General features: G+C 42.7%; 1 protein-coding gene across 6 annotated transcripts in view; it reads left to right on the top strand.

The window, feature by feature from the left end:
• The window catches only part of PAPLN (papilin, proteoglycan like sulfated glycoprotein), a 51,133-nt gene that overhangs the window by 8,396 nt on the left and 18,955 nt on the right, over positions 1-23,782 (top strand). For 5 of the 6 annotated variants that reach the window (XM_059849589.1, XM_059849591.1, XM_059849587.1 and 2 more), the window contains 12 exons: positions 3,875-3,937; positions 12,227-12,342; positions 13,678-13,738; positions 14,017-14,119; positions 15,029-15,159; positions 15,481-15,604; positions 16,326-16,406; positions 17,359-17,531; positions 18,074-18,197; positions 19,298-19,424; positions 20,100-20,165; positions 22,268-22,475. In XM_059849589.1, the coding sequence (XP_059705572.1) occupies positions 3,881-3,937; positions 12,227-12,342; positions 13,678-13,738; positions 14,017-14,119; positions 15,029-15,159; positions 15,481-15,604; positions 16,326-16,406; positions 17,359-17,531; positions 18,074-18,197; positions 19,298-19,424; positions 20,100-20,165; positions 22,268-22,475 (1,371 nt within the window). In that variant the 5' untranslated portion in view covers positions 3,875-3,880. The remainder of the gene's footprint in view (positions 1-3,874; positions 3,938-12,226; positions 12,343-13,677; positions 13,739-14,016; positions 14,120-15,028; positions 15,160-15,480; positions 15,605-16,325; positions 16,407-17,358; positions 17,532-18,073; positions 18,198-19,297; positions 19,425-20,099; positions 20,166-22,267; positions 22,476-23,782) is intronic. The other variant, XM_059849592.1, reaches the window with a different exon arrangement.

Below are 23,782 nucleotides of genomic sequence, written 5' to 3'. Positions count from 1 at the left end.
TGATAAATGTGTGAGCAATGGAACTCATGAAACTTGTTTTATTCTAACTTTGTGATCTGATTCTGTTGTGCCTAAACAGCTTAAGTTCTTGCTTACACAAGGCTAAGTTATTCATACCATTACTTTTAAGTTTGGATTTCCTTCCTGTTAAAAAGAAAAAGTCATCGTCTAAATAGATTAAAAGTTCAACACATCTCTTCATCCTGGTCCAGTATCTTTTCCCTCAAAATGTAACTTTATTGCTTTTGAGACCCTGAAATTAGACAACTGATTCAAAGTTATTTTTTCATATATACACAGGCAATGTAGGTCTCGTTTCCCCAAGAACATGGATTTTACAAAGTTGTTTGAAAAAGTAGCCAAGTTTAGGTAAGCAATTTTATTTGTGCATTGGAAGGCAGGATTTACATGCATAAAGTAAATATAGGACTCATTAAAACTGTCCTTGATTCTAAAACATACTCCTGGTCTTCATGAAGAATTGACTGATCTTGCTAAGCCTGCCTGGCCCTGGATAAGAGTTTCAAAACAAAATATTTTTACAGCAGCTCACTGCTGGCTCCACTAAAGCGAAGTCTCCAAGTCTGCCCATCTGTCTTTTCTAGAACTTCTGTTTGTAAAGGCAGAAGCTTCTTTCCTCAGTGTTAAGCCCTGAAATAAGGGTGCTTATCCCAGTTTCCAGTGGTAATGGAGTTCTTGTGTTCCATTCAGTTAGGAAATTCCAGCTATCTCCTCTGTGCTCCTCTCACCCTCCTGTTTTGGAATAGAAGGTTCCCGAGCTGTTAAAGTTAGATCCCAGTTTGAATTTCTCCAATGTCTGGAGAAGCTTGGGTCAGTATCTCCTAGAGAAAACAGTCCAGAGCTCAACTCTGAAGCTGATTCTTTTTGACCAAGCTCACAGATGGCTGGAACCACTCCCCACTTCAAGCCTTTTATTCATCTCACCTGAACACTTAATGCCAGATGTGACTGCCTAGACAATTTGAATATCTTCTGGTGTATGGGCAGAGGTTTCAGCTGGGCACACCTCTATTTCTGGTTAAAGATTCTGCTTGCTCCTTTCTTGTTGTGAACTCATAAACCCTCTCCCTGAGATAACTTCATATTTTAGCACTATGGCAGGAATTCCTCCTTGTGAGCTTTCCAGCAGCTGTTCCATAGCTTGAGCATAAAGTCACCATTTCCCCTCAGGCTCTGCTGCTGTTTCTGGGTGGAGGAGGGGAGGAGATGCTGTTCTAGCACACAGTGGGAAAAGGGAGCTGGGGAGGGTTGAAGAAAACTGGGGAAGGGCAGGAGGCTCAGGGAGCAGCAGCTGCTGTTGCTACAAGTGAAAGAATTGCAAAACACTGTCCTTTTCATTCCGTCCCCCGCATACCCAGCCTGCAGTGAGAAGAATGGCGAGCAAGCAGAATAAACATATGCTGCTGTACCCCAGGTCCTACAAGGAGTTAAAGGGCCTTTAAATCCAGAAACAGAACTTGACCCTTTCTTTAAGGTTTCAGACAGATTCTTCAATCCCATCTATTGTGGTTGAAACTAAGGTGAAAGGAATCAATGCTGAATCCTTCATCTGAGGAAGCTTTTAAAATAACAAGTTTGTTGACGCTCAGTAATCAAATGCAGAATCTTTTTTCCAGTGGGGAATTTCACAGGATACAGATGGTCCTGTTCTTCCTTCTGCTGATCCTTCCTGGAATCTCTTGACCAGTTTAATAGGTCTGGATGGTCTAAATATTTTAATGCTAAATTTGGGACGTATGATAGCAATTTCCATGCAAGTACAATGGCACAAAAGTACAAACAAGCTCCAGAGTTTTAACCTCTCTCTGCTTTGGTGCACAGGGTTGCCCCATACATTAAGTTCTGACTCTGCTTGTCTTCTCAGAGAATCTTTTTCTGTTGCCTGGCTAAAAATATCCAAGATACTAACTACCTGGAGAATGGGAGCACTGCTAGCCCTGGTAACCTGCTCCTCTAGTCTCTTCTTCAGGAGCCTCATGTGGTTTGGTCCCAGCTCCCTGCCTGCCTCTTAGCTCAGATGGTAGAAAGAGCTGAGCAGACAGTTCATTAGCAGCAGAACAAGGATTTGATTTTATCTGTGGACCTGAGAGGTGGCTAGAAATTGCATATGTGAGGGAGGAGTGCTGGAAAAAAGATGATTTTTTTTTCCCCCCCTCCTGGTAGTAGGAATAGGAGCTGATCTCAAATATTTACCTCTGATGGTAACACCATTCAAGGAAGATGCTGCTTTCACAGTGCCTTTTCCTAGTGCTGTGGGCATTCAGGAGAACTTTGCTGCTTGTATACACAGATCTTGCAGCAAAAGGGTCTCTCTCTTGCCTGTGCTTCCCCTGAGAAAGGACAGGATGCTTGGTACGGTTGTGACAGAGATCCAATTTGATCTGGTCTTTGGCCTCTACAGCACAGAAAGCATTCTTTACTTATTCTGGAAGGTATCCCGAGGTTGTTTCTTCCTTTATTTGAATAGGAAGAGTAGTAGTAGCACCTGCTGGTGATGGAGGATACACAGTCTTCCCTTTCCTAAGAATGACTGAAACCAAAATTAATTATAGTCTTTTCATATAAAAAGCTCCTATATCTTCATTTTCTTATGAATCTTATGACTGGCACTCAGTATTTAGGGAGAGAAGTTTATCAGTGTTTGTTTTCCCAATTCCACTTTCCCTGCTCATTATTATTTTGCACACGGACAGGTGCAACTGATTTTTTTTTGTAGCTTTTACATCTGAAAGTATTTAGGAACAAGCTTTTTATTCTCAGCATGGTAAATGCTGGGAGTGTTAAAATCCATGGTGTATACGGACTTGGAGAGTTGTAATAAAATCTGTTAATTGAGGTCTGACTGTAAGAAAAATGGCTGCCCATGATAAAGTAACCTGAAATACTCAAATACCAGATCAACTAAATTTCATTTTTGGGTATTTCTTTGTTCTGATGTCATATCCTCATGTAACAATGATTTTATATCAATGTTACCATTGTTAATAGTGATAAACATTCTGTATTTTATCTGGATTTAATAGGCCAGGCTAAAGGAGCTATAAATGAAGTTTTAATATTAATACAGATATTGTTATAAGGACTGATTAAATAAACATTTCTTCCTTGATGCTTTTGTGTACTGTGAAAGGAAAACTTCTCCTTTTATCTTTCCTTTTCCAAGTTAGAAAGAAGCCCAAACTAGATAAATCTGTGCTAGGAATATCTAGTCCATCTTTTTTTTTTTTTTACCCTGGGCTTAACTGGTCACAAGGTCATGAGAAAATGGTGATGGTGGTCCCAAATGTGGATAACGCCCCAAATTTAGGAACTGTTGTATGCTGCCATACCAGCCTACATGACCTGATCTCCTTTCCAGCTCTGCAGAGGGGATGTAACTGCTCATGGTGGAATCTAGCTATAGCTGTCCATGATGAATTATTGGATTTTAAACAAGCACAACCACACAAGATGAATGGAGGGTACAGAAATGTTAACTGTGGAATTTTTTACCTTGGGTTGGTTGAAGTCATTGCAATCCTCAAGTATTTTATCAGGTGTATACATAAAGGGGTGGGAGGGCAGACATGCAACAGCATGCACCTTCCACTGTGCCTGGGGATGGTGTTCTCATAATTCCAGAGGAAAGTTCAGGGGAATATGCTCTCACTAATTTAATCTTGGCTTTCTGCGCAGGGTGTTTTCAATCTTTGCAGATGCCTTCATCTATCCAGGGAGTTTAGTGGTAAAACTGCTTTTCTTCTCTCCCCTTACTTTTACTTCCACCTCCATTTTTACTTCATTATATTGTAGCTTTTCCACCAAACAGCAAAGAAGAAAGCAATCCTGATGAATAATTTTTCTGTTCCCACAGGCAGAGATGAAGAACCTGTTCCTTCTGCTCATGCTAGCATCAACATCATCTTCTGCATTTTCAGTAAGTAAATGCTCTTCTGAGCACTGTTACAAGAAATGAAAGATACTTCTGTTAAGAACTGTCAACACTTGTAACTCAAGTGCTTTGTAGAAAGTATTTTTGAAAGAACTAATAGGTTCAAGTCATCAGGCCTATTGTGGCACATCTTATGAAAAGTCTAACACAGCAATTAAATAATAGAATTCTGGTAGTGCCTTTGGTTCTAAGGATGTTATCTGCAAACCAGTAATTGCTGTCTTCTGCTTCAAAGCTAGAGAGAGTTATCACTTGAAATCAAGAGAATGGATTTTTGGTTAGTTCATTATTCTCTTTTCTTTGGTCTTAGAAGTATTAGCCATGTGGTTCAGCTTTGCTGGGAGAGGTTACTTTATGTTAAGCCAATGTGATAGTATCAGAAAAAGAATGCAGCGATTATGAACTGGGATTCCTGTTCCTTTCTGAGTGAGAAGCAGGATCTTTCTGAAGTTAATGCAGCTTGAAAACAGTTTGCCTGACTTGAAGTTAAACTTTATTAGTGAGTTGGTCATCTCAGGTAAAAGATGACCTGCAGAGTAGAGTGGAAGTATTAACAAAGGAAGACATTACATGTTTGTTAGGTGTAAAGGAAAAGAGAGTGGGGGAAAAAAGAAGCAATTATCACCTGGAGTAAGCGTTTTGCTTTCTAGGCCACCTTTGAAGATCAGGGATGAGAGACCAGAAATCAAGTGGAGTTTAGTTATCATATTTTCTCTTACAGATGAAAATATGCTTAAATGAGTGCCTGCTTTCTCACATCTAATTAAATCATACTGATTGTTAAAAGAACTGGAAATTGAATATATTCTATTCAGTTCATCTGTTCACCTGCCTATCTCCAATTTGGAGATACTGGTGATTTTTTTTTTTTTGGAAGGGATATCACTGAAATACCCTGAGACTGTGAAGGCTGACATTTCTCTGTAGCATTAGGCTCTACCCCCTGCATGCAATCAATAGTTCCTCTTGAAGCCATGCTGAGTGAAAGGAGAAATTTTGCTTGGCCACCACTTAAGTTCAGTATGTCAGTTTCCCTGATGTACTGGATCTGTCCAAGTCATGCATTTCCTCTGAACACTGTTTCTTTATATGGATCTACATTTCTAGGTTGAAATGCTGGTTTTTAATTTATTCTGAATAACTCAACATTGTTATTGTTTAAAGTGCTAATCTATTGGATAAATTTTAGATGCCTTACCCAGCTTTAACAAAGGGCAGAAGGTGCACAAGGACATAAAAGTTAAGGCCATACAGAAGCAGTAAAAATTACTGTGAGGGCAGAGAAAGAAGAGATTTTACTGTTATTCCTATGGAGGGAAAGGGAGAAAACATGAACACGAATAATTTTACCAGGTAGAACCAGTTTGTTTTGCCCTATAACCTGTCTACAGCTATGTCACAAACATGTGTCTAGAAAAAAAACATTAGGAGATAGACAAATACAATTTCCCCCAATATACTTCCAGTTCATGAACCCTTCGAGCTTGAGATGTCTCTGTCTCACTTCCCTGAATTTGGTCAATGCCTCCTTGAAGCCATAATACCAAGATCCTGCTCTTGAGAGCTAAATATCAACTATCATGTAATGATTTATTAATATTAATTAATAATTAATACATAATAGCAGTTTGGGATAGGATTTGTGTTTCCCCTGTGTGTCACTTAAGTTGCCTACATTAAATCTCCACTGTCATTTTAGTGATAAATTGCTAATACTATAATGCTCTCCCATAGTTCTTTGCAGTAAGTCTCTGGTTTTCAATTGTCCTTTATTACCCGATATTACCCTTATCATCTGCTTTCATTGCTTCTCTAGTTTTGGCATAGCTAATAAATGTGTTGAGGCATTCTGGTTCCTTATGGAATTCTGCCACTAATGTCAGTTCTTGCAGTGGATGGAGATTCTATTCCTGCTTTTGTCTTTGGATCACCTGCTCATCATCCATTGAAGAATTGTCCTTCTGACTGCTTAACTACCTTCAAAGCTTTAGGCGAAGGATTTTTTGGAAGTGTTTTGCTAAATCTGAGTGTATCTGGCAGGTTACCTTTGTTGACGTGTTTGTGAATTGAAGAACTGCAACATTCTTAGAAGAATTTGCCTTTTAAAGTCCTATTTACTTTTTCCCAAACATCCTGTATTTATGCAGGTGCCTGCTAGCTCTGTTCTTTGTTATAACTTCTATTAATTTATCAGCTGATGTCAGTTTTACGCTCTGTGAATGTTCCATGGTTTCCCCCGGGATCATTTTGTAAACTGGTGTCAGATTTTCCACTTTCCAATAATCACATGTTGAAGTGGATTTAGCTGAGAGGGTTGTCTGCTAGTTTGTAACAGTTTATCCATTTCAACCTTGAGTTCCTCTTAGGCCCCTTGGATAAACAACTTCTAGTGACTTCATACTGTGTGTTTTGTCCACTTTTCCAAATAAGTTTGGGGTCATAAAGTTTACTCACAATCATCCTCTTTGTAGAGTTTTATGAATGTGCTCCATTTCCTCCACAAGGATTCCAAGAATTAATTTGACTTTTCTGCAATGGCTGTATCTTTTTAAAGTACTTTAAATTCCCTCCTCATCTCCAGGCCACCCAGAGTTCCTGGAAACCTTTTCATTTCTAAAAAGCAACTGGTACCTGCTCTGCCTGCTGCCCCATGGGGCAGCACGTCCCTGGCTGTGCAGTGCACCAGGCATGCACTATGTCTCCTTCAGCTGACAGAAAATCAGTGGGTGTGGAAGGAGCTAGCTGTAGGGCGGGACAGCCCAGAGAGAGGTAGCACAGTGAGTAGAGTTGAAGAGTTGAACAGGGAACATGGAAAAGAGCTGGGAACCACGAGGGAGAGAGTTCAGTGATGTAGGGAGAATCTGAAGTGTTTAGAGAAAAGGAATGTATCGGGGAACTGCTGGATTTTACTGGATTTGTTAGAGGGGATATGCTAACGAGCCATGGCTAGGGTGAGAGTGGAATGAAAGGAGATGTACACAGTGAGTGTAAACCACAAGCCATTAAAGCTAACAAAGCCTGGGTTTTTTTCCTCATCTTATTAAAGCAGCTTGTCTTAATAAGATACTCACTTCTTCTGCACCGCTTTGTATTTTGCTTCCTGCTGTCACCATCTTGTTCACTTCCATTCTTGTTTTTCTAGTTTTACTCAAATACAATTCTTTGATTGCTTATTCATTATTCATAGAAATGGTACTTGGCATTATTCACCTTCAAAGCTCTTTCCAAGCCTGCTGTGTCTGAGCCAAGATCAATGGTTAAGACAGAATGATAAAAAATGCTTTGCTCATGTGGTTTGGATTCATTAGCCCATTTTTGGTAGCATTTTTTGGCTAATATCCTAGCTGGTTGCAGATGGAGCCATCTTGAAAATGCATATGGGCATAGCAGCAGATATCTAAATTATAAACATGTAACACATACTGAGTGTTTTCAGCTCCCTTTCATTTACGTTTGAGGGTTGGATACCATATGTCATGCAGAGCTTAGCTATGTGAAAATATATTATTGGTGGTCATCATTGTAGTACTGGGTAATTCTTCTGGATATAGAAAGGAGAAGGAAATGGTTCATGTACCAAAGAGCACATGGTCTAAGGACACAGTCCATGTAGGTTATTTTTGTTAGGACCCTGAGAGCACTACTAGGCTTTACAGGCCCTGACTAGACTCTCTACACCCAGCCCACTGCCCAGAACACCCTTGTAGGCTCCTGGGACTGCTGGTTCCTGCTCCAGTGAGGATCTGCACAACTCTGCCTGGCTAGCCATGGACCCTGATGAGTCAGGCCCACCTGCAGTCCCAACTCCCAGCCTGGTTTCAGGTGGAGGTGACCAATTCCCAGGGCTGGGGCTGCTCCCTGGCTCACTGTGTTGCCCTGGGAGAGCCTCCCACTACTGGCCCACAGGCAGCAGCCAACCTTTGGGGCACCTTGACACTTCTCTTTCTTTTTCCCTTTCCGTTATAAACTTTTCTCTGAGCAATTAACTTCTCCCTAAGCACTCATTATTCAATGTTAACAAAGCCGCATTTTTTCACTGGAGACTACTTGCCAAGACTTTGGTAATGAAACCATTACAGAAATTATAGTGGTGATAATTTTCTTTTGTAAAGTATTTGGTTTTCACCCTTCTTTCCGACATGTTTCCTAAATGATGCTACAGTTTAGGGTGTGTCAAAATAAACATTAACCATATTTCAGAAACTATAGACACCAGAAAGTAGATATTTATCAAATAAAATGATGCAGTGTTATTTCAAAAATACCAAGAAAGATTCAAGAGAGAGAGACTGGTTTGACTGTAGTTTTAAGCCATGGAAGCACTACATAACTGTAACACCACATTACTCATTTTATCATTGTGAGCAATATCTGTTTTCAGTGGGTAACAGCTGGACAGGGCCTTGTTGTCAGCCTCTATTTCTCACCATGTTCTCCCTGTCGGCGCTGAACTTTGTATCTGATTCCAATGGAACCTAGTAAGCAAGTGAAACAGCCCCAGAAGTCACAGTAACGACGCTTCAGTGTCCAAAATGATGCTTCAGTTGCATCTCAGTGGACCAAAGCTGTGCAACCTTCAGGGCTAAAAGCGAGCAGTGACCTTGTGAGGTGGGCTCAACCTTCAGGGCTAAAAGCGAGCTGTGCCTGAGAGGTGACATATACATGTCACCTCTCAGGCACAGCGTGGCTATCAGTAACCATGTGCTTTGAGCAGCGACTGCTGGGGTGTTGCAACAGGATGTTTTGTTCCAGCTTGTCAGTCTGGAAAAGCAGCACCAAAAAAAACCCCACAAAATAATTCAGGGTGACTATTTCTGAGTCCTGAAAGGTGTCCAAGGAGCAAGGGGTAAAAATTTACCTGGGTTTTAGGTTGCTTGGATGTGTGACTGCAGAACTTCACTGCTCACTTGGGACTGTACAGTAAATTGATGTTTTCTTTGATAGCTTGCTGGTATTTGAGTTGCAGCAAGGCACTAGGAAATTGTTCCCACTGAATCACTTCTCCACAGTTGGTGATATGAACTTTGTGGATCACTGCATGCCTGCAATGCATTTGTCTGCATTTCTCTTTCCTCTTCCTATGCATAGTTTCCTATCCATCTCATCAAACTGACTGGAAAGTATTTCAAGGACCCCTTTTAAAGTGTTCCTACATAGTGCCAGCATTCTGTCTTTCTGAGTCAAGTCCCATTCATAGCTTCTCTTCCAGTGCATGTTTCATACACAAAAATAAACATTACATGGTATATAAAAAGCTATCTAGGACAGTTTTCCAGAATTCTTTTGTTTGCCTGTGATGCATACTGGAATTGCCTTTGCAGATGAGGTCTGGAGGTCTATTGACTCAGAGGCATAGCTAGCTCTTCACTTGCTGATGATATCAGATACAGTTGGCCTGGTAACAGCAGATGCTGCAACTACATCAGCAGTTCGTCTGTCTAGGAACTGATGAAAGCACTGCAGTATTCATAAAAATGAAATCCCTGGCCTTCTATACTTGTATACCACAGCAGCCTGTGTGTGAATGAGCCCTGAGAGCCCACAGTGCCAGGGTCATGGGCAATATCAATATTCCCAGAAAGGGTGAATTGCTGGTGTCTCAACTGGTGATAAAACTGGACAGAGCAGTTGGGCATTAACTGACTGCTCTTTGGGGAGTTTTTAGAGGTCACGAAAGATGGTTGTATGCATTTTCTCACTTCTCTTGAAACATTAAAATATATACTTTATGCAGATAAAGAAACTACATTCTTGTATGAATGTCAGGCTGAAGCAAAAGAAGAAGGGAACCAAATGAATTTGTAACAGTGATGAAGAATGTAGATTTTTCATTCTGAAATCCATGAGGGAATGGAATTTAGTTGTCCTAGCTGACATGAGATAAAAGCATTTCAGAGTCTGAAGAGAGCAGAAAGAGGTTTTTGGAACAGAAACTGGCTGACAGCATCTAAAAATGTCCTGTTATCAGGTTATATAATCATATATTTATTATTTGTTATAAACATGCAGCTTTATCTTTGTCTGCCTACACATGTGCAGTTACTGAAGTAATGAGGACCGTACACAGATTTCCAAATATAGGAGTTGGGCCCCTATTAAAAATCTTTCTCTGACACTGTACAGCTTTGGAAGGATTCTTTTGTATGATGCTCCTTTTGGGGTGTACATAAATGGAGTGATACTGAGAAAAATGATTGTTCCTGCACTCTGTGGATGTATAAGCCTTACAACAAAGAGTCCCTGCAGATTTTACTCTCTATAGAAGGAATAAATAATGCTAGTTCTGTAGGAGGGATATTGGAATATTTATCAGGGTGGTGTGTGTGTCAAGGAAGGGCTTTCTACCCTAATTGCCTTCCAGTAATCTGACTTTCAAATGCTCTTCCTTTGGATTTTTATCTACACGTTTTCTCCTCCCTTATGCTGACTGAAAGGTCCCTTGTTTCCAGGGTGAGCTAACATTGCACCTAAATCAGTCAGTTGACACAGAGGAATAAGACTGCAGAGAAAGAGTGGAAGCTTTTTTTTTTTTTTGAGGGTGAGGGAGGAGGGATTACAGGGGGAGGAATTAGGTGTCTGAAAGAAAAACTCGGGAAAATAAGATTGCTGAAAAAGCCTTGCTGAAAGCTAAAACACTATTGTTGGGATTATGCCCAGAAAGTGAAATGAGAATGCAGAAGACAAACAGTGAGCTGCATATCAGGAATGAAAGTGTGGGAGAAGGGTTTGGCCCAGGATCAGGGAGATGTTGACTTGGCCAAAAGTAGGTATGTAGAAGTGGCTGTAACCTGGGCAGTGCCACTGAACAAGCAGGGTGAAGACAAACAGAGTTAGTCTGAACCAGAGGTATTAGAAAAAACTGCACAGGACTTGTGTGAAGAAAAGTAAGTAGCTGGGCTAGGAAGAAAGTGGTTCACATTAGAGAAGTACAGGTAATAATTTGGGGTGACTCTACAGCTAGATAGTTGTGGGTAATTTGGAGGTAAATGTGTAGATATGATTGCCTAATATTTCTGACTGTTGCTCTGCCAGCAGCAGGGAATTATTTCCTTAAAAGAGGGTGAAGTAAAGAAGCAAGACTAACTTGGACATACAGTAAGGCAGAGAGTGTGTGTGGAAAACTATAAAACCTGTCTAAATGACAAGGGAGGATTGACCCATGCATCTTGCCTGAGTTGGACTCACTGGATGATTTATTAGACTAGCTCCTATTTCTAGCAGAGGTTTGTGTGTGGAGGCGAGTTAGATCACATCACAATAATATTTTACCTTTTTTTTCTCTGCCTGCCCACTCCTCACTACAGCAAATGTCTCAGTGCCCAAATGGCCTGCACTACCTTCTCAGTGGTACAATTTTATACATAAACTGCCCTACAGTTTGCAGCTGCCCAGCAAACCCTGTTTTTACAGTGTCACTCACCAGCTAACCCTGCGCTTACCTTCTTTTTTCAAGCAGAATTAATCCCTCTGCATCTTGCAAATATTACTTTTTTCCTTAAGATATTGCCATTCTTCCTACTAACCACACATGTCCTGCTGTATGTGGATCCCATCAGCTGCAGAAGGCCTTTTTTTTCAGAAAATATGTTATTTCATACATTTCCAATACAATGTATTTTGGTTGGTTCCATCACACTTGTAAATTTTTGTCTATATTATCATGGTTATTTCTCTAAATGTCAGTATCTGACTTTGTAAATACAAAATTATTAAGCGTTTTGCTAATGATGGCCCAGACCTTGACATTGTCATTGGACACAGTTGGGTAAGGGGAATAAAGTTCCATGTATGGAATTCTGTTGCAGTAAAAAGTGTGTTCTGGGCCATTTCTTTCTGCTTCCTTTACTTCTCTTAAGTATTGGACTTAGAGCCAAGGATTTGGGTTTAAGTGGCTCTGTTGATCTGGTGTGGAGTGGCATGCTCAGAGTCCCTGTAATAATGATTTGCCGTTGCTGCCTTGCTGAGAGGAAGATATCTTCTTTTAGATTGTTACTCAATAGTGCTGAAATTCTATGAATAGGCAAACAGTAGCAGTTAAGAGAGATTATGAAGCTGGATGTGCTATATGGCTTCAGCAAGCTAATACTCCTAGATACTAGAGACCTGATTTTTCTGATGTACTGTGTGCCACTTTTCATGTTAGGAATACAGCACAGCAAGACAGCCTTTTTTTGCAAGGGAACGCATAGGATCTCTGCTTTGTTTTCTTTTTTTTTTTTTTCCCCCTGTATTGCCATGTCTTTTTGCTATGTCTGTGGGGTTTTTTATTTCCAGGGCCGCCGGATGAAAAGGCAGGTTGATGTCTGGGGGAGCTGGGGTGAATGGAGCCAGTGCAGTCGGAGCTGTGGCGGTGGAGTCAGCTTTCGGCAGCGGCGCTGCTATTCCCAAAGGTGAGGGCTAACCTCTTTTTTTTTCTTTCTTTCTTTTCTTTAAATGTGTTGTACTGTTACTGAGCTCCTGCAGTTATGTTCCAATATACATCCAGAAAAAAAAGACTTAGTGTTTGATCCCAGGGGAATGAGTCCACTTTGAGATGAAGTCGTGTCACTGCTGTTTTGAGTAGAGCCCTCTTCAACACTTGCTTGCTTTGGCTCCTTTGATAGAGCACAGCAGTTTCTCTGTGAGATCTGAGGCTGTGCAATCAAGGGATTGGCATGGTAGCAGCTGCTCAATCAGGTCTAGTGTGGCAAGCCCTGAGGGAGATGGAGAACAGGCCAGAGCAGTTGGTTTCTCTCCTGAGAGCTGGTGACAGCGCTGAGGTTTCCTCAGGTTTATGATTCCCAGAATGGTAAATTGCCCCAGAAGAAACGGAAGAGTGAATTTGGCTCAAGCGGTGTTAGCGCTGTGCCACGTCATTTGCAGCTGGGTTAGCTGCATCCTAATAAGGATGATGACTGGTACTGCACCTGTTGGGAATGATGGACCTTAGAGATCCTGTTGTGCATGAAAACAAAGAAAAGGAGGGGAAAAAAAGCCAGACTCTCAATAATATCCTAAAAAAAAACAGCCTCTCTCTGTTTGGAGAAATGAGAGGAGGTTTTGTAATTGAAGAAGCCAAAGTTATGAAGCTGCTGCTTCCTACAGAGAATAAAGAAAAGTCTCTTTTGAAGGCTGCCCATTATAGTTTATACCTGCCAGAATCCCTGGAGGCCTGTCTCCCCATTTTAGGAACACTGAGGTGTTAGGCATTGATTGGCTTCTTTGATCAATTTCCTCCATAATTGTTACTCTCCATAATTCTCAGCTGGGGTCATTTGGCGGGACTAAGGATATTGCACACTTTCCAAAGGCATGTTTTGCCCTTCAAAAAAAAAAAAAAAATCAAGGAAATGATGCACAAAGATATTCTGAATTGGCCACTATCCTTGTGCTGCTTATAACATTTATAACATGTTTCTCTTTCTTGTATGGACAGCTGGACCCTTTGCTGGTGGACGATGGACTAAAATCTCAACTTCCATTATTTAGTTGAAACGTGACCCTGAAGAGCTATACTGCAGTTGTTCATGTTGTGTGTCTCATTCATGGCAGAACACAAACCATAGCATAAAATGCCACTAGAAAATGCCAGCTTGCTTTAGTGGTGAAGAAGTGCATTTCAGTTATTTTGCTGCTTCAGGGAACTCTGTGAGGGTGATATGCTTGGTGTGAAGGTGATTTGTAACGTCTGCCACGAGATGACTTTTTGCATGTGTATTCCCCCATGTATTTTTTCTGTCTTCCAGGACAGAAGGTCCTTCCAGTTGTATTGGACCAACACGAAGCTATCAGTCATGTAATGTTCAGGTATGGTGCTCTGGTTTTAATTTTTCTTGCCTGTTGCTCCTTTTCCCCAGACAAATGTCATTCTTGTTCAGAAATATGATGTGATGATTAGTTCCTGTTTCTCTGATGTCACTAGTGGATGCAGTTCATTAACAGTATCAATTCAAAAGTATATTGAAATTATGCCCCAGTTTGAAGGGGCATTTTTATTGAATATTTTATTTTCCTCCTTTTTTATAATACCTTATTTTCCTCCTTTTTTATAATACTCCCATATGAACACTTTCTTTTCCAAACAGAACTGCCCAGAAGGTTCCCGGGATTTCCGGGCAGAGCAGTGTGCAGAGTTTGATGGGACAGAATTCCAAGGCAAAAAATATAAGTGGCTTCCATATTATGGAGGTAATGATAAACATGTGGGGTTACACTTCATCACTACCTATCAACAATATATTTTGAAGGGACTGTAATGTTTTTTACTGTAGTATCCTTACAGGGTACTTCCTTGGTTGGAGTAGGGGGCAGGAGTTGGCATGGAAAAAATCCTTTTGCCAGCAGCAAAGCATTGCTGTCCTGAAGACACTGGATGCATGGACCAAAGAGACAGCATTGCAGCAATATGTTCTTGTTTCTTGTAACAGCCATTCCTTCAAAAACATTGCTCAAGGAAATCTGGAACTGGTTGCACCTAGGTTCCAAAGTATTAAAGGAACAGAAGTTCTGCTGTATTTTCCAATATAGTCAAAAGAATATTAGCAGGGCACAAGAGAAGCAAATGTATGTAATTAATGAGTGCTTCAGAAAATATGACATCTCTTTCACTAGCCCGTGCTTTCTTGAGGAACCAGCTCAGAAAGCAGGTGTGGGAACCAGGGGTCCTTGCTCTGAGCTTTGATATGGTATCATTCACAGTTGGTTAACAAATTATGAGGGATTTTAAGATAGATTTAAAAGGGTTTTTAAGATGGATTTATGTGGGAGGGTTTTTTTGTGGCTTGTTAAAATAACAGTTCTGTATCAGCACTTGTTCTTGTTCTAGAAAGCCCTGTACTCCAAGGAAGTATAAGAGCAATCCTTCTAAGGAATAACCAAATATCTGCTTAGAGCAATGTCCTCTGAGGAAATATTTGTGTACAGTGAAATTTTACTAGAGTATTTTTCCAGCCTCCAGCAGTTTGTGATCCAGAAATTCATTCAATATCTGCCACTTAGTATCATTAGACCCCTCTGTTTCTGCTCCTGTGATCTAGAACTAGGCTCCTGGCACAGTATCAAGCTATTATATAATGTTTCTTTTTTCTCTCCTGCCAGCGCCTAATAAGTGTGAGTTAAACTGTATTCCCAAGGGAGAAAACTTCTACTACAGGCACAAAGAAGCAGTGGTAGATGGGACTACCTGTGAACCTGGCAAGCGAGATATCTGTGTAGAGGGAGTTTGTCGGGTTAGTCATCTCAGTACTTCCTTCATTCATCATTGGGTCTGTCAGTCTTTCTGTTGTCTCCATTTGTTCTACTTGACCTTTCATCATAGCATCAGAAAAGGTGGATCACTCAGTTTCAAGGTGCTGAGCAGCATCTGGATAGCATTTATCTGGCTCTGACTGTGAAATATTAGATAACAACTTTGTTGTTTTCTCTGCCCTGTCCTGACTTTCTGGGCTCCCTAGATTCAGGCTTTCCTAATAGATCTGTCCAGCATTTGGCCTTCTTTTCCCCCTCTGTCATCAGAATTTATTCCTATTAATGCTCCTGTGCTCTGACAGGCTGTTGGCTGTGATAATATGTTGGAATCTGCCAAGAAGGAGGACAAGTGCCTGCAGTGTGGAGGAGATGGCAGCACCTGCTATGGTGTGAAGGGCACTTTTGATGTGGCCAGCCTCCCCAAAGGTACAGATGATCCTAGGTAGTCTGGGCAGGTGAGAAGGAGAGAGTTAAACCAAAAATCAACTGCTACAAGGGCTGGTGGGCACATCTGCTCACATGATTGTTATAGGCATGCTTGGATGTTCACTTGAAATATCTGTACAGTGTGTGGCCTTAACATCAGAAAATGTACTCTTGGCCTTATCCTGGGAATCACTTTGTTATTCTGTGTCCACACTGGAGTACTTGCCATGATGCTGATGTCTTTCCCCACTCCCTCTCCAGCAGGTCCTATAAATACACCATAATAACATCACCACACACTGCCTTCGTGAGGCTGTCCAGTGTTTTGATAGCCCGTCCAGGACATGTGCAGGGCTAGAAATGGGGCTGCATCTTCTGCATTTGGCCAATTTTGAAAAATTCCAAGATGTCATCTGCACTTGTGGTCACATCTCTCTGCATTAAACTCCAGTATGATTTTTGCTGAAATTCCAAAGATTTCAAAATGTAGCAAATGGACTTTTCTGAGGTGTCATTGGAATTTTTTATGTGGACTGGTCTGTGGATAATGTGGGGTGAGGTTATTCAGCATGCAGTTAAAGTGATGATGGAAATGCTTTATGTCACCATCAAAAAGCTTATCTAGTTGTTCAGGCACAAATGAAGCCATGAACATCTTTGGCACAGAGGAGTGGCTGTATGGCACCCACAGTCAGACATTGAATAATCCCTTTTTTTTCAGGTTACAATCAAATCTTTATTATCCCTGTGGGAGCCACAAGCATCCAAATTAAGGAGGTTAAGCCCAGCAGGAACTACCTAGGTATGACTGATGTCAGAATCTGTGTATCACTCCATTTGGATTCCAGCCATTATGCTAAAATCTGGTTTTAAGTTATGGGTTTACCTTGAGGGCTTGATATGGCAGAGTGAAAAACTGGATATCAGGATATTGAGTATCCTTGAAATGTGAGTAATGCACAACTCTGGGCTTCACATTTACTTCATTTTCTGTCCTGTGGAGATCTTGCTGTTCACATTGAGACTTCCTGCCTGTAACTTAAAAGGAATATAGCTGATCTAGCCAAATTTTGCTGTGAGTTCTGTTTGGTGAATGCAAACCCTACCTACTCCTGCCATCTAGAATTTTGGTGTGGGCTTCTTTTCTCCATAGATTTCTTTGGAGCATTTGTACAGCCTCAAACTCTGGTCATTCTGCAGAGGGGAAAAATGAGGGAGAAAAGGTCTTGCCTAGATTTCTGGGCAGGGCTGAGGAAATTCCAGTGGAGAAAGCAAATACTCTTCTGCTTTCTGAGTGTTCCATCACAGAGTGCTTAGGACAAATTAGTCTGGTCATGCTTTCCTTTGTAGCAAACTGGATTCAGCACACATCTTGCTTTCTGAATAGAGTATCTGATGAACCAGATAGTGGTGTAAAGTCAGTGGAGTCTGAATCCCACATCTTAAGGGTAAGAAGAATAGAAGCTGACATTGGTTGTGCTCCAGCAACTAACAGTGGGGAATGCAGAGGCAGGGCAGGAGTATGCTGCAGGCATTTGGCTGTGCAGCAAAAGCACTTGATCTGCAGCAAAGCTGGCAAGAACCACTGTTTGAATGTGGTTTGGCTGCTTCTGCTAAAAAAAGCCATACAGGAAGGATAGCATTGATGGAGGATGGTGGTCACTCTCATTTGCTTGTGACACAGTATTGAGTGGAAACAGGAGCAACCTTGTGGAGTTCTTATGATCCTTTCTCTGGCATGTGGGTTTGTCCAGCTGTCAAGAACGTGCGAGGAGAGTATTACCTGAACGGGCACTGGACGATTGACTTTGGCCGGGCGCTGCAGGTGGCCAGCACGGTGCTGCACTATGACCGTGGCTCGGAGGGTGATGTGGCCCCAGAGCTCCTCCATGCCCAGGGTCCCACCACAGAACCTCTCGTCATTGAGGTGAGAGGCTGTGTCTTTCCCCACTGATACTCTGCTCTCACTTTGCATGGTGGGAGTACACTGTGAAAAACTGGAGACGTGATGGGGACCCCAGGAATCTTACAAGGCTGTGGGCCTTCAAGCTAGACTGCAGGAATAGCACTTATTGCTGCTCTGGTTCTATTGCCCAGAAATAAGCAATGTTGGTTGCCTGCCTATTCCTTTGGGCACTGACTACGGGGGAGGCAAGAGTCAGCACCAAATGGTGTTGGGGCAGGGATAGGCTCCAGGACACTGCTTGTTATGCTGTGCTGTAGGGCGGGAAATGTAGTTGCTGTGCCAGAAGCAGCTGAATCTTCTAAAGCCAAGAGGGATGAATGCACACTTCTCTGAAAAATAATGCTCTCCAGATCATAAGAGAAGACAAGGAGAAAATCCAGTGCAGAGAATTAGTGCTTCTTGAATGGGAGAGGTGCAAGTTACCTGGAATGCTCAGACGTGGTGGAGAAATGCTGTAAAGAGGAAAAGTGTAATTTCCCTGATTTCCTCCCATGCTTTTGCAGCTCATCAGCCAGGAGCCAAACACCGGGGTACAGTATGAGTATTACCTGCCCCTGCAAGGACAGGCCTCGGGTTACAGCTGGAGCTACAGTTCTTGGAGTGAGTGCAGCTCTGAATGTGGAGGAGGTAAGGGGAGAGGTGGTGGCTGGTGTGGGGTTTATATCTGCACCCTGCAGGCAGTGTGACAGTGTGCTGCCCTCTACAGCAGCTTCCCAGTAGTCTCCTGCTGGAAGGCAGCACAGGGATCCACAGGGCATTGCTAAGGTTTTGTCAAGGGAGGGTCATGCCTGGAGTCAAACAGGATTGGCCCATGCCAACATGTGGCCCATGCCTTGTTCTTATTTTCCATTCCCAATCCTCAGACTTATTACTAGGATCTGTTAAGAATCTTCATAGATGGCCTTTGTTTTGATTTGCTTCAGGTCTTCATAGTCTTTTCAACCACTTGAGAGGTCCTCTCCAGAGAGACCTGACCTACATTAGTGAATCACATCATTCTCCTCTGCCAGAGCCTGGAAGATTCCCCCTTTCCAAGAGGACAGTCAGATCTCCTAGGGTGACCCATCATATTCACTTTGCAGATACCTCCATGAGCAACATTATGGATTTTAAGTTTAAAAGAAAAACAAACCAAAAAACGTCAATCAATCAAACAAAAAAACCCTCACCAGCTGATTAGTATATAGAGTTCTTATCAGGCTCTTCTGGGCTTCCATCCTAATGGCCATTTTGGCAGCTTTTGCCATATTGTGACTGTAGGTGCTAAAATTGTCTTTAGCTGGGAGCTCATAACCTATAGAAAGCATGAAGAGTTGCAAGTTTTACTCCCATATCCAGTCCTCACAAGACTGACCTTTCAAGTCTAACAGGAGATCTCCAGTTCTGCTGTACACTGCACATATCTGGCAGGACTCCTCTATGAGCAACTTAAGGGTAGGGCACTCCCCTTGTGAGTCTCGATCCATAATATAACAGGAAAGTTCCCCTCAGCTACACAGAAATGCACTTTTTCCCTTGCTCTTCCAGCAGACTCCTATACTGTGGGAAGACATCATTTGTCCATGGAGTGAAAGACAGAGACCTGCCCCTGGTCTCTTTTCCAGAGTGGCTGGGACAGGCATGCATTCTACATCACTTTCAGAAACTTGTCTTGCCAACCCCAGTGTATTCCTAACCTAGTGCTGGGTAGTTTGTGTTGATCAGATACTCTCTTGCTTGTCCCCTAGGTTTCCAGTCCCGCTTGGTGTTTTGTACCATAGACAATGAAATTTATCCGGACTATATGTGCAGGAATAAGCCACAACCAGACAACAACCGGACGTGTGGCCATCAGCCTTGTCCCCAGACAAAACGGTACTATTTTCTTTCCTTCTTCTGGGGTCTGACCTCTTCCTGAAGTGCTTTTGGAACTGAGAAAAAGCTGACCCTCTCACTTCTGCCCTCCAGCATGGTTCACTCCAAGGAGGTGCTTCACTTCTAAGAGAAAACCAGAGACAAAAGATTGGGATGATAACACAGTGATGAGTGAGGAGCATTTCTGTGTGCACAAGGAAAGGGCTTAATGCATCCTGTGTTCATTTTATAGACCAATTAAATTTGCCTTTCAAAATAGCATGTGGAAGACAGTTGTCTAGCCCATGTAGGAGATATGAAGCAGATTATCTTGTTTTTCTTCTCTTGAGCTGGAGCCTACAGAGTAGAAGGTCTGAGCGGGTGTCATTTTATGTCATTTCTACATTCCCAGTGTCTGTTCCCTTAGAAAGGGATGAATCCTGGAGTCTTTTAATTCTCCAGCATTTTCAAACCCCTTCACCCAGCCATTTCCACCTTGTTCCTTACATCTGGCTTCACTTGGCTCTTACTGGGCACCCAGAGCTGTAACATGAGCATTAGCTGTGTGTCTGTGTACCAGTGGAGGCCTCTGAGGCACCCATGTGCGTAAGAGGGCCCCTGGGAGCATTTCTGAATACATGTTGGCCTGTAGCTACTTGTTTTAAGTTCTTTAAAACCTTTGTTCTGTATATAAAGGACTTCTTACATCTACCTGCCGCAAGCCTGGAGTCACAGCGGCGCACGGATCTCTCAGATGAAGAGGTAACAAGAAGGAAGTTACAGAAAGCACAGGAAGGCAGCTGTTCTCTTCTGCTCTCCACCTAGTTCGCTAGGTGGAACTGGGAAATTCGTGGGGGCTTTCCTCTTTGGCGCAGGTGGTAGAAGTGGGTGTTGCTTTGCTTTCGATGCTTGCCAGTTAAAATGGTGGTGGAGGGTGCTGGCTGGCAGCTTTGCTTAGGTGGCTGCACGCGCCTCTGGTAAGTTGATTCTTAAGGGACTGAGAAAGGGACTATTTCTTCATAGCTTCTGGCTGCTTATTCTCATGTTTTCTCTGGAATCAGGGTAAAGAAGTTCTGGAAGTTTTTTTTTTTTTTTTTAATGATCAAGCTAAAGGAAAGAACATAAAGGAAAAGAGAGCATGATCGTTTGGGCAATTGTAACATTGGCCAGCATGGCATTGGAGTTTCTTAAAAGCTTTAGCATGGGCCTATAGCAGGCAGAAAAGAGCATGTAAGATGTGATGAGTACAAGGATGTGAGAGATACAATAATGTACACTAAGATATGAGAAGTTAAAAGTATCAAAAGCAAAACAGTTGTCCCCCAGCAAGCTGCTAATAGCTTAGGACTGACAAATTTTGCCCTCTGATGAGGGTTCCAGCCTTATGGTTGACCTTGTTTTTCCAAGGAAATGAAATAAGTGTCAGAGAAGTCTTGATCTGCAATTGAAGAAAGCTGTAAATTATCCCACCTGGCTGATACAGCCTTTCCAAAACCATACATTTGTTTTACAGGAGACAGAATACAGTAGTTGGGGGGAAGTTATTCCCATTGGAACTTTTGAAAAAACTTGATGAATAATTTGTTATAAGCCGTGCAACCACACCATTGTAAATGGCTTCTACTGAATGTATTTGTTCCCTTTCGAAAGGGAAGATTTTATAGTGAAGGCCATTCAGTTTTGACATGTGCATCTTTAGCAATAAAGAAGGATGTTTTTAGGAGCTGACCATGGCAGAGTCTACTGTGGAATTCTGTTAGGATGTGAATGTGAATTGGCTGGCTGAAACTTGGTTAAGGGGTGGCAAGAGCCAGGCTAGGGAAGTAGCTGGAATGCTGCGGGAGAAAACATGAACTGCTTTCATCCCTGGCTGGGCCTTACCTGGCCGCAAGGGGACATACCAGATGGCAAGGAGATCACCATGATGCTCCCCCTCCACAACCAGTGCCTTTGGACAACACTGCATGCTAGATTTGGGGATGAAACATCATATTGTCCCTGAAGCCAGGCCATGCAAGGTGTGGTTTGAGATACCCAGCTAGCTCTGAGAAGCTGGGGTGGCCATGGGCAGAGATTTTAGTATCTAGACAGGTTGTTTTGTGGACACATTCCCCTTGTTAGCAAGGGTGTATCATTTCTGCAGCAGCTTCAGCAACCAAAGACAGGGCTTTTTGTATGTGTGCTGCCTTTAGAGAATTTGACTGATGGGAGGAATGAACCAGCTTTTCTGCTGGCCGTCAGTGAAAAGTTAAGCATTTCTGAGAGTGTCTGGCATGGTTTGCGGGCAGAGTGAGGACTTGGCTTGGTTCTACTGTTTCTGATAATGTCTGGATTGTAATGTGTGGATTAGGCTCTCGTGGTAGCTTTTCTTTTGGCTGATCTGGATTGTTGGGGGGGGGGGTTTTGTTTGTTTTGTTTTTGGGGTTTTGTTTGGTTGGTTGGGTTTTTTTTGTTGTTTTTGTTTTTGTTGTTGTTGTTGTTTGGTTTTGGGGTTTTTTTTGGTTGGTTGGGTGGTTTTTTTTGTTTTTTTTTTTTTTTGATGTTCTGTTCCAGGCGTGACATTTTTGCAGACATCAGGAGACCAAAATCCATGGAGAGGGATCTTTCCCTTCTGGGGGAGCTCTGCATTTCCAGAGAAACAAGCGTTTTGTAGCTGGAGATATGTCTCTGGAGTAGGACTAATGCTCTGCATTAAGCTGGGCATGCTTGGTCAAATGGGAACTCGCCTCTGATTCTGTTCTGCAAAGGGACATCATCACTGTTTGATTTCTGCAGGGATGTGGCACCGACTCCACTGTGCCTCCAGGCAGTTTGGCTGGGCTTACTTTTTTTTTTTTTTTTGTGCTTAATTCTGTGACCTGCAGGTGGAAAATGGGGGAGTGGGGACCCTGCTCAGCCACCTGTGGCGGGGGCAGCCAGAGCCGCTCGGTGTACTGCGTGGCGTTTGACGGGCAGAGCGCGCAGGGGGTGGTGGATGACGCTGAGTGCATGGCCTTCGCCCAGCAGCCGCGCCGCAGCCAGCCCTGCAACCTCCGGCAGTGTGCCACCTGGAGCACGGGGCCCTGGTCCCAGGTCAGTACCCCTGGGCAGGTAACGGCCTCCTGGCACCTCCAGGAGAAGGATCTGCCGAGGTTTAGGGAGAAAGAGCCAGGCTCCTCTTCTGGGTCTACAAAAAGCCCTGGATAGGTGGTGTGCAGAGGTGTAGAACTTCTCCCTGCAGCCCTCCGATGCCCTCCTATGAACATATATCCCTGTTCCTCAAAGCTGTGCATGTCCCTGCACCTCTGCTCTTCTCATTGCACATTCTCTCTTCTTTGGTCTGCCAATCCTTTCTCCACATCTGTGTTTTTATGAGACACCCCCCACACCTGGCACTGGCTTGGTTTCTGAGCCAGGCCTGGTGAAGGCAGAGCGCTGGCAGAAGAGCTTCTGTCCATCAGCCGAGGACAGGCAGTAGCACACCTTCCTCTGTCAAACAGGAGCTCATGGCTTCTGCCTGTTCTAGTTATTTCCATGTATTTTGCTGCCTCGCATCACCAGCCAGGACAGCAAAACTCTTGAAATACTGGTGACCTGCTGTTTGCTGTATGTCTGTACAGGGCTTCTCCAAACACAGCCACATGGTGCATTTTTGATGATTGTTTGCATTTATATCTGCAGGAGTGGAAACAGCTCAAACTGCACACTCAGTTCAGCCAGACAGCTCTTAGAAGACATCTTACATTCCAAGGGCTTAGAAAGTAAAGAGAATGTCTACTCAGTCCCTAAAGTGCAAGTGAATTTTCCTCTATTAGAAGAAGTACATGCATGCTTGCAACACTTGATTTTGCAATCTTGTGGTTGCACTTAGCCTGTCTGAGTTGTGCAACAGCACAAAATGCAACTTTGAGGTATGATCACCCAGACTGGAAAGTCCTTCCACCCCCTCTTTCCCCCCACCTTGTGAGATGTGAGGTGTGAACTCTGGGGTTGTGGAGTAAGAGTGCTGTTTGGGGAAGGCACCAAGGGTCATGTTCTTAGAAACTGATGCCTGAGTAATTCATTCCAATGTTCTCAGAAGCAACTGTTTTGTGTACTCTGAGTTAAAAGGTTACTCTGGTAAATGAATGGCTGAAGCTCAGCTGGGAAGCTCATCGGAAGTGATTCAGACTGTCCCCGAGTTAATGCTCTCTGTAAGACACCTTGACAATTCATGTAGAAGTAGGTTGGATTCCTGGAAACACCACTGTGAATTTAAGAGGGCATTGGAAATGTCACAAACTAGTTACTGGTATAGAAGTTGTCACAGCTCCACACTGTAAAAATAGAGAACAAGGTCTTCAAACAAAAGACATGAGCAATAGAAGAACCTAATCTTTTACTTTCCCTAAAATTCTTCA

The sequence above is a fragment of the Haemorhous mexicanus genome, chromosome 6 (assembly GCF_027477595.1).
Source record: "Haemorhous mexicanus isolate bHaeMex1 chromosome 6, bHaeMex1.pri, whole genome shotgun sequence".
Classification (NCBI taxonomy): domain Eukaryota; kingdom Metazoa; phylum Chordata; class Aves; order Passeriformes; family Fringillidae; genus Haemorhous; species Haemorhous mexicanus.
Note: the sequence above shows the minus strand (reverse complement) of the source record. Positions and strands in the feature narration are given on the sequence as shown.